Raw genomic sequence first — 15,829 nt, 5'->3', positions numbered from 1 at the left:
ATTACCGTCCTTCGATCCAATTTACGCTGCATCGCTTAGTAACTCAAACGATAGTCACTGCATTAGTTTAAATCAGATCACCAAGTTATAAACATCAAAATTAGCAGATTTTTTACAGCAAACAACACAATTTTTTATTTACCGCAACTTTGAAGCTCTAAATGTCTCTATATATTATTGGAAAATCGATGTTATCGATAGGACGAATCAATGCATATTTTGCAGTTTTTGATGATATTTTTGTGAGATAGAAATCAAAAAGCCGTTGAACCGAATGCACTCGTACACATCGATACATTTAGTCTTCAATTGAAAAATTAATATAAACATACAGATATTTTGATACATTTTCGGCTCGTGTATCTAACTATTTTGGTGAAATTAATGATTCACCTACGAGAATTTACGAGTAAATTTAGTATGGCTTACTGGCTTACTGGATTACTGACTTAAACATGAAGGAATGTTGTTTACGCATGCTTGTTTATAAAAGCGGTCAATATTATTATGGACGATTCTAGAAATAGATATTTATTAGATTATTATGTATGTATACATGCCCATGAATAATAGTTCCGGGATGAGCATAAAATGATTTTCGGGTACGAGCTGATTCCTTCTAGTATTCACCATTGTGCACGGTGCGCGGAAACTAATTGTGCACGTTCACCATAAAAAAGCATATTATTTTAATATAAATTTCTTATATTGGTGATATCAGGGTTTAATAAAATTGGTGATTGATAATAGTAATCTCAAATGATGTTTTAATGGATTTGTGAGGTAATTACACCTTAAAATGCATCAAGTAAGCGTACCAAAGTGTAACATTGAACAAAACTGAAACTAAATTTCTCTGCTTGTCCGATGTTACCCTAGAGCCCAAAGTTAACGACAATTATTCTGCACATAAAAATATCAAACCCATAACTAATTTACTTACTATAAGTGTAACAAATAAATAGTAACTGGATGTACATATTTTTTTCTTGATCTGTGTTTTTCGTGAATTAAAATAAATCATTAACAATTATTTTTGTCTATTTAAAAACACCTTCCCAATAAATCAACATCGTAGTTTTGGCGAGTTAAAATGTCTTTCCACCTATAAATTAAACGGTTACATTTCCTATAAATTCAACGATTATTATGGAATTAGTAGGTTAAATAAATAGGATTCATTTGAGTATAGTGACGGCATGAACTTTATAACACTTCAGAAAGATTTAGTAAACTTGATAAAAAGTTTGACATAATTTCGGTTTTTAATTAACACTACTAGTTTCGAGCAGTCATAATCACTTGTCAATGGGACAACTGTTTTCCCAAAACTATTGGATTAGAATTATAAACCATATAAAAATATGAAAACTTAATACAGTTTACTAATTTAATTAAATTTTATACAGTAAACGCATTAATAAGAAATATTGTAATTTTAAGAGAATAAATGTATCGTTGTAGGTAAACAGTAAATAAATAAAAATTAAAAGTTATAGATAAAGTTAAGTTTTAAAACCTAACTAGCAATGTTTGTTTTTTTTTGTTAAATGCATTGGATTATTCCAATTTTTTTATTGTTGATGTTCATGGTTATATTAGCAATATATTTTGCCTTGAATTTTTTCACTTCCAGCAAGGCCATTAGTAAGTAGAAACTGTTTGAAGAGCCAGCTGAATATTACGATTTCGAATAATAAAACATCGGATGAAAAATACTTTATGAAATATTAACGCTATCAATTTAATATAATCATGAAAGCAGTTTTAATATTTTTAAATGTGCGTTAAAATTCATGTTTATTACGGAAATATTCATATGAAAAAATAAAAAAAGACATCGAAGCTTTTAATAAGGATAAGTATCGTAAAAGATATATTTAAAGAAAAATTTATTGAAATCTAAGTATTTCTCGATCTATGTAAAATAATTATTAATTTACGACATTCATTTCCGTGTTAGCTGAAGTAGGTGCGATGGAGTACATATTTTTTTATGGCAATATTATTGAGATTGACATTAACGATTTCCCACACATGGCAATCCAGTAAACTCAGTCAAAGAAGGGCAATATTTTTTACAGTGTCTCTGTATTTTTGTTTTCGTTTAAACAAATATTTTTATTGCATTTTGTGCAGCAGTGTTCGATAATTAACAGCAGAAAATATGTGAATCTCATTTTTCAGTCGGGAATCGAAGTTTACGCTCTTTCATTAAACAAATCAGGTAACAGCTGATGACAGTTGCACTTGGAACGTTCCTTTTCAGGGTTTCGATCCGATCTTGCGCTAGTTTTAGCGATAATAATGTGGTGCTTAGTTATACATATTTGATAAGACGATCTTCTGTCGCCTTTCGCTTCGGTTTTTGTATCGGTGTTCGTGTTTACGTATTAGTTTAGTTCGCGTCACGATAATAACACTCGTTTCGGAAGGGGATATTGTATTAAATTTTGTTAGCGAACGAGATTCGAGGATTAGAGTTTGTCCGAGATAACGTGATTTATTAGTTGAGCGCGGTTTGTTTTCGGTTTTCAGCTAGAAACAGCATGGATGAGTCAGAAGCGCGATGTGATGAAGATGTCTAGCAAAAGGAAGCGCTTCGCGTCGGCGAAGCGTCATGGGAGCGCGCAGCGAGGGCCGGCGGCGAGCGAGGCGGCGGACGATGAGGAGCTGCACCTTTGCATGGCGCCGCACATCCAGGCGCTGCTGGCGCGCGGGCGGCGCCGGTCCAGCTGCTGCGGGCTCGCCATGCCCGTGCCCTTCGAGCGCGCCGCCACCAACTCGCTCTTCAACCCCGAGTTCGACTCCGACATCCTGGAAGGCCAGTACAAAGCCAGCACATTCGCTCCCATTAGGTTAAGATTCAGGCAAGCATTCTCTTTACATAATTATAATACTTGTACATTTCTATCAATGTTGGAATTTGTCCGCCTCCGTGGTGCAATGGCTAGCGCGTTTAGCGACTGTGCTGGAGGTCCCGGGTTCGATATTCAGAGGCGGGTGAAAAAAAAATATTACAGATTTAATTGACTAATTTTCACTAATATTATTTAATATTACCCTGGACTGGTCCCTGAAGTTCAGGAGTGATCACCTTGCCTTCATATAAGAAACTATTAAGATAACACTGTACATAGGAAATGATTAAGATAACACTGCATCAATACAATGCAGTGTCCTATGCACCATGGGTGCGGATAAGTTAGATAATCAATATTGGAAGGCGAAAATTCTCAAAGAAAAGTCAACTCATTCCTCACTAGTTTCATCACATTTCGCAGCTCAGCCTATATAGTTATTCATATTATTTTAATAATTTAATTTTTGTCATCACACAGATACTTGTGGTGAATACTTTAGCCATCTACGTTTTTTCAATTATTTAAATGAATATTTTGTGATATTTTAGTCTGCTTTAATGTCTTTTATAAATAAAATATCTACTCAGAATTTAAAAATAATAGAAAAGTAGACTTACATTTAAAAAATTATTACTATTTTTTTTAATTATACTAATTGAAAGCATATTTTTCTGATGTAAAGTGTTAAAAATGGCTCTTTGAATCTTTTTGTTTTCCTATGACAATTCAATAACCATAATGAATATCAAAGCTGCTTACTTCATCCCTTTATCAGTGTACTAAAGTCGAGATACATACAAATAGTTATTTCTAGAAGTGCAAATTAGTACAATAATGGATTGTGTAATATCGTCATTCTTAGTCTTTATTTGAGTAGAAAATTTATTGTCTCTAAGTAAGGCACAATAGCGAGATCAAATATTGACCGAGTTAAGCAAACATGTCCGCAATTACCCAGAAGGTAGTATTAGTGCGCACCGCACGGAATTATGCTACCGAGATTAATTTGCGGTGTTTTGGTTTCAGGTTGGCGTTGCTGTATATTTGCATATTCTGTATTTCTTGGGCCGCATACTTTACGATTATCGGCAACTCCGGACTGATCTCAACGTGGCCTCTTCTTTGTTCTATATTTTCCGGAATGTTTCTCGTGTCGACGCTCGCGTTGATTTTGACATTTACGAAACTTTATAGAATGTACACGCTAATTATATCTGTGATAATGACTTTGCTACTATGCGCTTTAAGTTTATCCCTCGTCGGATTATTTCCCTACAAATCGTTCGAGGACATACACTTCATCGGCGATATCAGCCAAGCTGGACACTTTGCCATGTGCGCTGAGATTATCCTCATAATATACACTACTATTCCTTTGCCGCTGTATTTATGCGTGGGTTTCAGCGTAATTTATTCTATAGCCTTCGAAGTCACCAATACTTTAGTACAATGTCAAGACATCGCCATCAGTTATCCGGGACTCGCTGTGAGACTTCTGCTGCAAATCTGTATCCACCTGATCGGCTTTCACATACTGCTGATGACTATAGTCCGCATGAGAGAAACATTCATGAAGGTCGGTCAGAGTCTGCTGGTGAGAAAACAGCTAGAGATGGAGAAGATATTAAAAGAGAAAATGATACATTCCGTAATGCCTCCGAAAGTAGCCGACTGGTTGATGTGCGAAACGGGAATCGAATCGGAAAATAGTCTCAAGCGAAACAACAGTCTCTATCCTCGCACCTCCAATCCCGGAGCGTCGGATCTAAAATCCTTATTCAGACCTTTCAACATGCACTGCATGGAAAATGTGAGCATTTTGTTCGCCGATATAGTCGGGTTTACCAAGATGTCGAGTAACAAAACTGCCGAAGAATTAGTCAATATACTGAATGACTTGTTCGAGAGATTCGACGACCTCTGTCAGATGAACAATTGCGAGAAGATTTCCACTCTCGGAGACTGCTATTATTGCGTTTCCGGATGCCCAGAGCCGCGGAGCGATCACGCCAAGTGCTGTGTGGAAATGGGACTAGGTAAATATAACATCGCCCACTTGAATTCTATTAGGGCCTCGTGGCTCCCCACTTCAACATTGATTCACTATTACATTATATCGAGAGTTTTGATAGTAAATCAAGGAGTTACTCCGATAAATTTGCGCTCGTTCCAAATCTTATCTGACATAACTACTCAAAACAATGACCCGTGTATTGATAAACAAAATATGAACTTGGATATTGACCGTGTTAAGTGGTCTATAAATGATTACATAACTAAATTGTAGCTAAATGCATTTTATTACCGACCAATTAGCATAAATATATCACGCTGCGGAGTTAAATCAAACTATTTGTTAAGCTTTGATCTTTTATCCACTGGCGTATGATTCCAACTTGTGGTGCTTCAGTCAACCAAAATTTGCCTACCTTTTGGATGAAAATTAGGCGGAAACCATATAAATTTGCAATTTTGGTCACGTTTTACCTCCTAAAATATACTTCAATGAAACTCATTTTCATTTATTTCAATGCTCAAAAGGCAGCAAATCTCCATTTTTAGTGAAATAAAATATATAATTATATTGATCTACTATAAAGTTCTCAAATTATGTCGATGTGTGCATTTTTCTTACTTTCAATTCATAGCCTTCTTGCAGGGTTTGCACAAATTATCTTTTGTGGAAAAGGAAAAAAAACTAATAATTATTGAAAACATGTGACTTGTATTCACATATTTCTTTACAAAGTTCCTTTATGTCTTAGAAAATTATCTAGAATACAACTTTTTGAATACCGATTTTAATTAAAAATAAAATAAGTATGTTAATAAAACTCACTCCCTTGGTACAGTTATAATAATAGTAATAAAACTGTCTGCCTCCGTAGTGCAATGGTCAGCACGCTCGGTTACCATTCTGGAGGGATCAAATAAATATGGGTGATTTTTCACTCTAATATTCATTCAATTACCTTGGACTGGTACCTGAAGCGGAGGGCTGATCATCTTTCCTTCATATGTTAACGATCAAGATAACACTGCATTTATAGGATGCAGTGCCCTATGCACCATTGGGATGTGGATAAGGATTCGAAGAAGAAGAATAATGAATAAAAGCTTAATAAACTTTATATTACATATATGAATATGTTTAAAAAAGTTTTTTCTTTGCTTTCTTTATGAATTACGTTTTCAAATTTTCATCACATTGCTTCGACAAGGGTCACAACCCTCAGTAATGAGAAGTAAGATGAGGAAGAAGTTGAAATTGAACTCCTCTCTTTATATTTGACAATTTTTCATTTTCTTTTCTTTTGCAGGTATGATTGAAGCGATAAAACTGTTTGACGAACAAAGAGGGGACGGAGTTAATATGAGGGTGGGCGTCCACACTGGAACGGTGTTGTGCGGGATAGTCGGCACCCGGAGGTTCAAGTTCGATGTGTGGAGTAATGATGTCACTCTCGCCAATCGGATGGAATCTACCGGAAAGCCGGGAAGGGTTCACATCTCGGAAGAAACTAGTCGCTTCCTCACTGACTATATTCTAGAAGAGGGTGAAGATGTTTTTGGTTAGTTGCAACTTTTGAAATGGTAGCTATTGCGATTACAAAATCAAAATATTATCGGTTAAAGGTCAAATTTATATACAGAATAGGTGGCCTAGATCGTGCATCACCATTTATTTTTTTATTTAAAAAAAAAATTATTTATTGGAAAACCAACAGAATATTTAACAAAAACAACATAATATAATAAAATTTAAAAAATAACATTCCAATTACAGGTTTTCACTTAAATCATCTAAAAATATAAATAAACTTTCATTTATATAAAAGTATAACTATATAATTATAAAATAATAAAATAATATAATATAAAATAAACTTATATTAAATGTTTTTATCAAATAATGGAAATTTTCTTTGTCAAATAGTCAAATAGACATCAACAATATTTCTCTTAAACATATTAAAAGTAACATTATTGATGTGTATTTCATTAAGCATTACATTGCACATATCGCAGGCTCGAACTTTATTATAATATTAACAACATGTTATTATAATATTAATAACATTTAACAAGCGTAGCCTATGGAATTTTAAAAATCCTTATCAAAAGTTATTAAAATGAAACACATTGATCATGTTATGAAAATGATCTAATTTACTTATAATATTTTAGTATATCCTAATATTTGTGCACGAATACAGGATTTAACTCCCAAGGGATCATTTTCAAGATATTTTATAACAATCCCTCAACAATATTGAACCTTTTTAATAGGAATTCAATGTAAGAGTCTTGGTGTCTGAAAGGTCCATGACCTATCTTCGGTTTGTTCAAGCATCAGAAGTTCATCATTTAAGCCAGCTGATGACAGACTACAAGCCCTGTAAATACTTATTCTTGCATATTCCTTTCCCGTAAAAAGTAACTTTGTTTCTGTTGAGACTATTATATATATTAGATGATTTTATTCCTAAAGGTTGGTACGCACATAAAAAGACATTTTGACTAAATTTAACAACTACGTTTTATCATGTAAATTAACTATCCTAACTCTGTATATAAGTTATACTGTATATTTAAACTATGCAAAACATTTTGTACAAATTGGTTACGGCCGTTAATAAAAAAATCAATTAAAAATTTACTTTGCAGGTCACAAGACATATTTTATAGAAGGACGTCAGCTGCACGCTTCCAACGCCAGCAACATGCCTCTCAAGTTGGTCATTTCCCCCCCGAGCACCACTGACTCCGTGGCCCCCATGATGACAACCCTCTCGCCCAGTGTCAACATCTCCCTCGCCCCCGACGATACGTCCAGCCCCCTCCGCCTGGCGGAATCCCTCACCCCTCCGGTGAACAACCCCAACCGCCTCTCGCCGAACCCCTTCAACCTGAAGATGAAGGCCAACTCGCTGCCGAGCATTCTAGACATGGAGAATGAGGAAAAGAAATCCAAAAATGGTAAAACTTCTAGCGATGAATCGTCCAAGAGTCCGGTTTCCACAGGTTTGTCGTGTTTTACTATAAGGTTGCAATTAATATTTAAGTTTAATGTAAAAAAAAATATATAAGTAGAGTGACAAATGTCATTGATTTAAACTCTCTTCTCTTCTCCGTCTTAGTCCTTATTACTGAGAGTTGTGACTCTTATTGAAGTAACGACTTTTCTCCAGTTATCCCTTGACTGCGCTGCACGTAGCGCTCCAACCACCGAGGTGCCTGCTGCTGTCTTAACTTGATCGGTTCAACGTGTGGGGACTTCCTCTCCCTCTCTTCCCCTCCAGGCTACCAATTTCAACCAGTTGTTCTAGGCCATCCTCATTGTCATGTGCAATGTGTCCAAAGAACTGAAGAATCCGTCTTGTACAGACTTTGGCCAGAGTCAAGCCGTAAACTGGGAATCTTAGAAAAAAGTTTTTTTGTGACATGACCATATTCTTCTTAAAAGAATGACTCTTCTTCCATTTTAGATGAATTGAATTGCTCAATGTTTGGGGTTATTACTTTTTGACATCTCATCAAAGATGAAGAAGAATATGGAAGTCTGGGCATTTACGGGGCTGACGACCGTCATAGGCTGGTTTAAGTGATCACTTTACACACGTGTAACATTCACCAATTCTACCCATTATTGACAACCACGCTACTCACATTCTTGGAAGTTCTATATATATGAACCAATTTAGAAACCTTGTTCTTGAATCACTAGAATTTCACTAGAGACATCTATTGGTGAGATGTAAAGAAGCTTATGAATTAAGCTTTTTTTTTGGGGTTATGTTAATACTCGAGCGTATGCCATGATTTCAAGTTAAACACCTGAAATTCAAAATCACTTGTATACAAATACATTTATCATTCAAAATATTGTTAAATATTGTTTGACGTTACTCTGTAACGGAAGCCAAGGTGGCCAAAGGCCATTATTATTTTTCCCACATAATCCCCGTGCATTTTATGTAATCACTTTCTTACCAATAGATGTGAAAAATAAAAAATAAATTCAGGTTTTTTCTTTGCGTTTACAGTTGCAGTTTTCATTGTGCATTTGGAATTTTTTGAATGAAATATTATTAAATAAAATAAAAATTGTGCATTCGGAATTTTCAGGGAGCTACGGCAAATATACAACCAAAATTAAAAACTGGAAAGTGCCAAAGTTTTTACGCAAGACTGAAGCGGCGAACGACACGGTTATTGTAAAATTGAACGACCTGAACATTCTGAAGATCGAGAAGGAAGTCACCAGCTGCGACGGGAACCATCCCTCCTCCAACGGCTACCAGCAGGTTCCCATCGTGATAGAGATGGTGGACTGCACCCCGGCAAAGCAGCCCGAGAGCACGCAGTGCAACTTGCTGTGCGTGGACTCCCGCCAGCAGAGGTTGTCCAATGCGTCGGCGTACGACGCTGACATGTTGGATATCCGCTCCTACATCAGCCAGTCCCGGAGCGACGTTTCTCCGTTTGCGAGGAGCAGCAGCTACAGATCGCAATACGGCAGGACCAATCATATTGAAGTGAGAATTTTAAAAGTTCATTACATATCATTTGTTGAAAATTCAACAGACCCAAATTCAAAAAATATTTTATTATATATTCCGAAAATTGGAAAAACAGCTATCGTTTTTCATTGGTAGAAACAAGAATGATAAATGAATTGTTCATTGAACTACTTAATTAACTCTTTGCCCGATATATATTCGCCAGATACTGGCAAAAAATGGGCCTTTCTCGTACCTGGTACGGGCAAATCCGCTAACAATTTTACTGTGTAGTAAGTTTTAAATGTAAATAAATAATTATTAAAAAAAATGAATCTAAATATTTTAAAGGAAATACTGTGTACTAAATGATGCATGCATTTAGAATAAATAGTCAAACTTACAGCTGATGAGTTGTTTACAGTAATACATCGGAAATGACTATTAAGTAAAATTTTACCTGCAGTTGTAATGGAACATTTTTCGACTAGCTTATTTTATAGTATATATTTGTGTTATAGGCCTAAGCAGCCGTTATTAAAAATAGAAATCAAGTTGTAGTAGAGTGGAAACACACCTAGGAACTCTGACTGAGAGTTCGCACACTAACCATGGGACCAAAACCCAACTCGTACTAATATTTTTTTCTTAAATAACACATCGGTTGGGGGAAACGCTTAAAAGCATCTTCATTCTGTTGGTAGAGAGCGGAAGATGCTTATAAGCGTTCTATTTGCTTACTTTTGGTAGAATGCAAGATGCCAAAAAACATTGTACAGATCGGAATAGGGTTTGCGGTTACTTGTGATTAGTATACTAATTAGGGTCGGAATTGATGACAAAACTGCCCAACAACAATGTGTTCTTCTTCTTCTTCTTCTTTTTGATGGCTTTTCACCCATCTTGGGTGTTATCGCCAGTGTCGAGTTATTTTTTATTTACACTTTTTACATTTGACTTATAAGTGTTAGTATTCCTGTTAGTGGGGTTAGTTTTATTAGTAATGTTAGTTTGTTTAGTGAGTTATTTTAGTGAGTTATCATACACCTTTACAAATTTATACAATTAATTTTAAGGTATTTACAAATTATTTTATAAACAAGTTTGTTATGTGTTAAGAGTGCTTAACAACAATGTGTTAAGAGTGCTTCAATTGAAACTTACATAAACTTAAATAAAATGCAATAAAACCCAATGTTTTTTTAAAACCTCCTTTGTAGGAAGATTTTTTCATGCCATTCAATGACAGCCTTAAATTATACAATTACAGGCCTTATTTCCAGCTTATTCTCTCTTGAGGTGTCCATTCTTCTTCTCCGTCTTATTCCTCATTGCTGAGGGTTGTGACCCTTGCAGAAGCAATTACTCTTCTCCAGTTATCCCTTGACTACGCTGCACGTAGCGCTCCAACCACTGAGGTGCCTGCTGCTGCCTTAATTTGATTGGTCCATCGTGCGGGGGACCTTCTCTCCCTCACTTTCCCCTCCAGGCTACCAATCACAACTAGTCTTTCCAGGCTATCCTCGTTGCCGCGCGCAACGTGTCCAAAGAACTAGAGAATCCGTCGGGTACAGACATTGGCCAGAGCCAAGCCAAGCCATCCAAGCGTAGTTCCTGGCGAATGGACTCATTGGTGCGTCTAGCTGTCCATGGAATTCGGAGGTGTCCATAATATCATAATAATGAAATATTGCCTGCAGGTACCGCGCACGCGAGCCCGAAGTTCCACCATGAGCCAGCTGCAGGACCTGCCGGTGAGTCCGCTGCAGCTGAGAGCTCCTCACACGGAGGACCAGGTGAGCTTGTGTCCGTCCGTCAACAGCAGGAAGGACTCGGGCATTCGCAGCACCAGTCGGCGCTCCAGTATCCAACACCAGGTGAACATCCAGCTTAGTAGAGGAATTAAGGCAGGCGCCTTGGCACTGTGGCACTGTAGATGCTCAACTCCCGAGCTTGGCTTATGGACTCGATACTTCCCAACTAAGAAATTAACTCGGGAAAGAATTATCTTCAATCGTTTTATGTTTATTTATTTGTAAGTGTATAAAAATTTAACAATTAGCCTTTTTTTTACTAAAAAAGGGAATTTTACTTTTGCAAGAATGTGATAAAGAAAAAATGTAAAGTGTATTTCTTTTACATACTTATTTTATAAAAAAAACTGTACAGTTCATATTATGTGAACCACAATATTTTTCTCCTATTAACATATTTCGGACAGGTATTTATTACGCCTGCGGACCTTAACAAAGAGATTGGTACGTGATATTCATATAAAAACATTAAATATGTAATTCTTTATTTTCTGACCTTGAAATGAGACCGGTGCAGAAAGTAAAAATACCCTTCCTATCCTTAGCATCAATCGACCAAACAGGTAGAAATACCTTTCCCGTCCATAGTGTGTTAGTATCATAAATATGTTTATTTTATTTAACTTAATCTTTACATATTTATGTATGTATTTATATTAAATATAGATTTTTCATACTTTCCTCTATTACTTTCTTATTCTTATCCGCACTTAATGGTGTATAGGGCACTGCATCAATTGACACAGTGTCATCTTGATTGTTGATTACATGAAGGCAGGGTGATGAGTCCTGTGCTTCAGCTACCAGTCCAGGGTAATATTAAATCGATATTACAGTAAGAAATCACACATATTTATTTTGAACCTCAGAGAATCAAACCCGAGGCCTTTAGCATGGTAGCCAAACACGATATACAAAATAAATATGTAGTTAATAAAAAAAATCCTGTTTCATATTTTGAAATTTCATTTTTTCAAATAGGTACTTTTTATTATGTTCTGGTAGCGGGGAGTACTTAGCAGGATAAATAAGAACTTTCAGCTCTGATAGCAATTTTATTATATAAACTGATTAATATGCCTCCTTCATTCTCTTGCAGACTGTATACCTTTAATTTTTAACTTACTTTAACGTTGTAATATTCCAGATTTACATGGTGAGCCAGTCAGCTTTAGGAGCGTCCCAAGATCTGCACCGTCGAGTTTCCGGGTATTACACTTCTAGCCAGTCTAGTCTCGCCCGGCCTTCCTTAGTCATCAATCCCCTGCACCCGCACCCCTGCCACCAGAAGCTCCGCAAGCAGTCGGACCTCCAGCTCATCCGCTGCGTCCAGGACAATGCCAAGTCCCGCTTCAGCTACTTCGTAAAACCGCCCCTCAACTTCTTCACTCTCTTCTTTAAATCTCGGGATATGGAGTCGGAATATCGGAAGAACGCTCACAGGAACAGCGAAAAGGAAATAGACCAGCCCACTTTAGCCACGTCGCGCTTCAATACATATATAGATGTTCTCGTATCGGCAGTCGTGTTCTTATTCGTTTCTATCTCTTTATTTCTCCTCTACGAACCCAGACCCGTTTGGATTGCGGCATTTGTTATTTTTGTAATATTCCAGTTGACAGCTGTCGCGTTATGCATCGACAGACACCGGCATCTGTCTAAGTCATCGCAAAAAGGGTCCACGGACTCCGGCAGTTCTCCCGGGAAACTAGACAATTTATTATACCGCCTCTCTGACTGGTATCCGTGGCATTTTTTTGGAGGAATATTTCTCAGTTTGCCGATCCTTTCTGTGTTTGCGAATTTTTCATGCAGCACGTTTCCATTCCAAATCATAGGAGGAGACCAGTCTTTTTATATCTATTTATTTTGCGTAAGTCTGATGCATTTTTGTAATTTTACCCAAATAAATTGGTTGGTGAAGAATTCGTTGGTCGCATTATCGGCGACTATTTTCATGTGCATCTTTCTTCTTCTGAACAGTAGAGTAAACTATCCTTTAAATTTACTAAAACAGTTGAGCTACGCCAGAGATACGAGTGTTCAATTCAATTTATTACAAGCGATATCTATTTTACAAGAGTCATATCCGGAGAGTTTCCAAGATTTAGATTTCAACTCCAGTTCTACAATATCGCCGGGAATCGCTGCACTATTCGGAAACAGCTCCTTTGGCTTACCCAAAAATCTAACAGACAGTACTAATTACTTTGACGAGATTCATCAACAAGTATATATTGGCGAAATTTGTTTGGATATTGTCCTCCTTGTAGTGCTCGTTTGGTTCCTGAATAGAGAATTCGAAATAAGTTACCGCATGAGCTTCTACGGAAACGTGATAGCCAATAAAGATAACATACGTATTCAAAGTATGAGGAACCAAGCCGACTGGCTTCTTCACAACATCATTCCTCGCCATGTTGCGGATCAGTTGAAAAACACCGCTAAATACTCGGAAAATCATAAAAATGTCGGGATTATCTTCGCCAGCATCGTTAACTTTAACGAAATGTACGACGAATCGTATTTAGGAGGCAAAGAGTACTTGCGCGTCCTGAACGAGTTGATCGGAGATTTCGACGAGTTACTCGACCACCACGAATTCCGTTCGGTGGATAAGATCAAAACAATCGGTAGCACATTCATGGCCGCCAGCGGTTTGAACCCACAAATGAGAAAGCCGAATTCCGATCCGCACACGCATCTGTACGCGTTGATGGATTTCGCGATGGCTATGCAAAGAGTGGTATACGAGTTCAACAGGGACCTACTCGAGTTCAACCTTATCCTGAGGGTCGGTTACAACTTCGGCGACGTGACGGCCGGGGTGATAGGCACCACCAAGCTGTACTACGACATTTGGGGGGACGCCGTGAACATCGCGAGTCGCATGGACTCCACGGGGGTCAACGGAAGGATCCAAGTGGGAGAAGCTTGTATCCAAGTATTAGAGAAAGTTTACGATTTAGAGCACAGGGGCAGTGTCTACGTCAAGGGTAAAGACAACATGAATGTATATTTAGTCCTAAGAAAGAAGCCTGTAGAAGCTCTATAAGATGAGACGCATTTTCATTTGAATGAACTGTAAATTGTTTTATACTTGCGCACCAAACATAGATTTCCTTAGTACATACACAAAATCTTCTTTTCTTTTGTGAGATGCTCAGTAAACCTTAGAAAAATGGTATTTGTCCGTACCCATATATACGCAATGTGTTTTACTATTTAATATTTTATCTTCCTTTTGCTTCATAGCAATGCCTTTGTTAATTGATATTAAACTTTATAAAAGTGTGCAATTTTCGTGTTTTGATCACAATAATGTATATACAAATAGATGCGTATTTTATATATTTTTTAATCTGGAACAATACAAAATTTCATTTATTTATTTATACGAATGTTGCAAAAATTAATTTTACTCTACAAAAAAACTAACTTAAAATAGGGCTAATATGTATTAATATTTGTTTTTTTAATATTTTTTAGGGACCAAGGGAAAAGTCATATATAGCTTGATTAATTTAACCAGTTTTAATAAATAATTATATTTTAATATTTAATTTCACAATAAAGAGTTAATTAATGTATATATGCAGAAAACTTTATAAATGTGATCAATGTACACATTACTCAGCTGCATGGAATCATTTGGACGATTTACCTTAAAAATAATTCTTTTTAATAAAAAAGTACATATATGCACAAGAGTATGTAGTGATATATTTATACTATGTGCAATAAATATTTATAATTCAATGTTTATTTGCGACAATAACTATACCCAGTTTTTTTATGTTACTATATCTCCTTCTATGCTTTCTAAATACGGGCAGTCCTCACTTGAAGACCACTTTGTTTAATGATTTACACTGCTATTCTGGCTTTTTTTTTTTTCAAACACAAAAAAAAAAAAAATCCCGGTGCCTCTCAAAAATTTTAGATAACAACTTTAAATATTTGAAGTTTGAACTTAAATATAACTCCTGAATTTAAAATTTAATAACGGGAAAAAAATGTTAATAAAAGGCTAATGATAATTTTTATTAATTAATTTAAATTACTGATTTCCCTTGCTGCTTTTGTTATATTGTCAACGCAAACTAGGATTTGTTTTAAAACATCACAATATATATGGAATAATCTCACAATCTTCAAAATTTGGAATGAACAAGTGTTTACTCTACTCGACTCGACAAATAGCCTTAATTTTAAAATTTAAATTTGTAGGATTTTAAAATCATTAAAAGGGTACATTAAGATAATGTCTGCGAACCCCAAATAATTCATACAAATTCTAAGAGACTGAATTTAAAAAAAAAAATCTTGTGTGGTGTAACTATCTTTTCATAAAGATGTTTTTATCTATAAAGATAGCAGATACAGCTATAATTCTTTATATATATATCTTTTGCAAAGAATCCCCTAAAAATGTCAGTTACTATCTTCTGTGTGATTGTTAAACCCACGGTTCCGTAAGGTTCTGTCCCACCAGAATTAGTCGGAGAGAAATGCTTAAGATGATAAGACAAGCAGTTCGGTGAGACAAAGCTCGGTCATTAAGTAAGAATTGCCATCTTAATCTTTTGGTCATGAAGATTCATAAGTTTTTAATAACATCCAAATTGTAATGTCAGGGTGAAGTAAT

General features: G+C 36.0%; 1 protein-coding gene across 3 annotated transcripts; it reads left to right on the top strand.

The window, feature by feature from the left end:
* The first annotated feature begins 2,042 nt into the window (after positions 1 to 2,042).
* Ac13E (Adenylyl cyclase 13E) lies at positions 2,043 to 15,093 on the top strand. 3 transcript variants are annotated; one of them, XM_088261725.1, is made up of 8 exons: positions 2,043 to 2,227; positions 2,539 to 2,870; positions 3,891 to 4,900; positions 6,185 to 6,436; positions 7,533 to 7,889; positions 8,994 to 9,403; positions 11,068 to 11,163; positions 12,329 to 15,093. In XM_088261725.1, the coding sequence occupies exons 2-8, from the start codon at positions 2,554 to 2,556 to the stop codon at positions 14,234 to 14,236; spliced, it is 4,350 nt and encodes a 1,449-aa protein (XP_088117851.1). In that variant the 5' UTR covers positions 2,043 to 2,227; positions 2,539 to 2,553; the 3' UTR covers positions 14,237 to 15,093. The 3 variants fall into 3 exon arrangements, with proteins under 3 accessions (XP_088117851.1, XP_088117849.1, XP_088117850.1); XM_088261723.1 differs by having other exon boundaries at positions 11,068 to 11,244; XM_088261724.1 differs by having other exon boundaries at positions 2,155 to 2,227; positions 2,543 to 2,870; positions 11,068 to 11,244.
* The last annotated feature ends 736 nt before the right edge of the window (positions 15,094 to 15,829 follow it).

This window comes from Brachycentrus maculatus, unplaced genomic scaffold (assembly GCF_059751285.1).
Source record: "Brachycentrus maculatus isolate JH-2025_06_01 unplaced genomic scaffold, ASM5975128v1 h1tg000166l, whole genome shotgun sequence".
Taxonomy (NCBI): Eukaryota; Metazoa; Arthropoda; class Insecta; order Trichoptera; family Brachycentridae; genus Brachycentrus; species Brachycentrus maculatus.
Note: the sequence above shows the minus strand (reverse complement) of the source record. Positions and strands in the feature narration are given on the sequence as shown.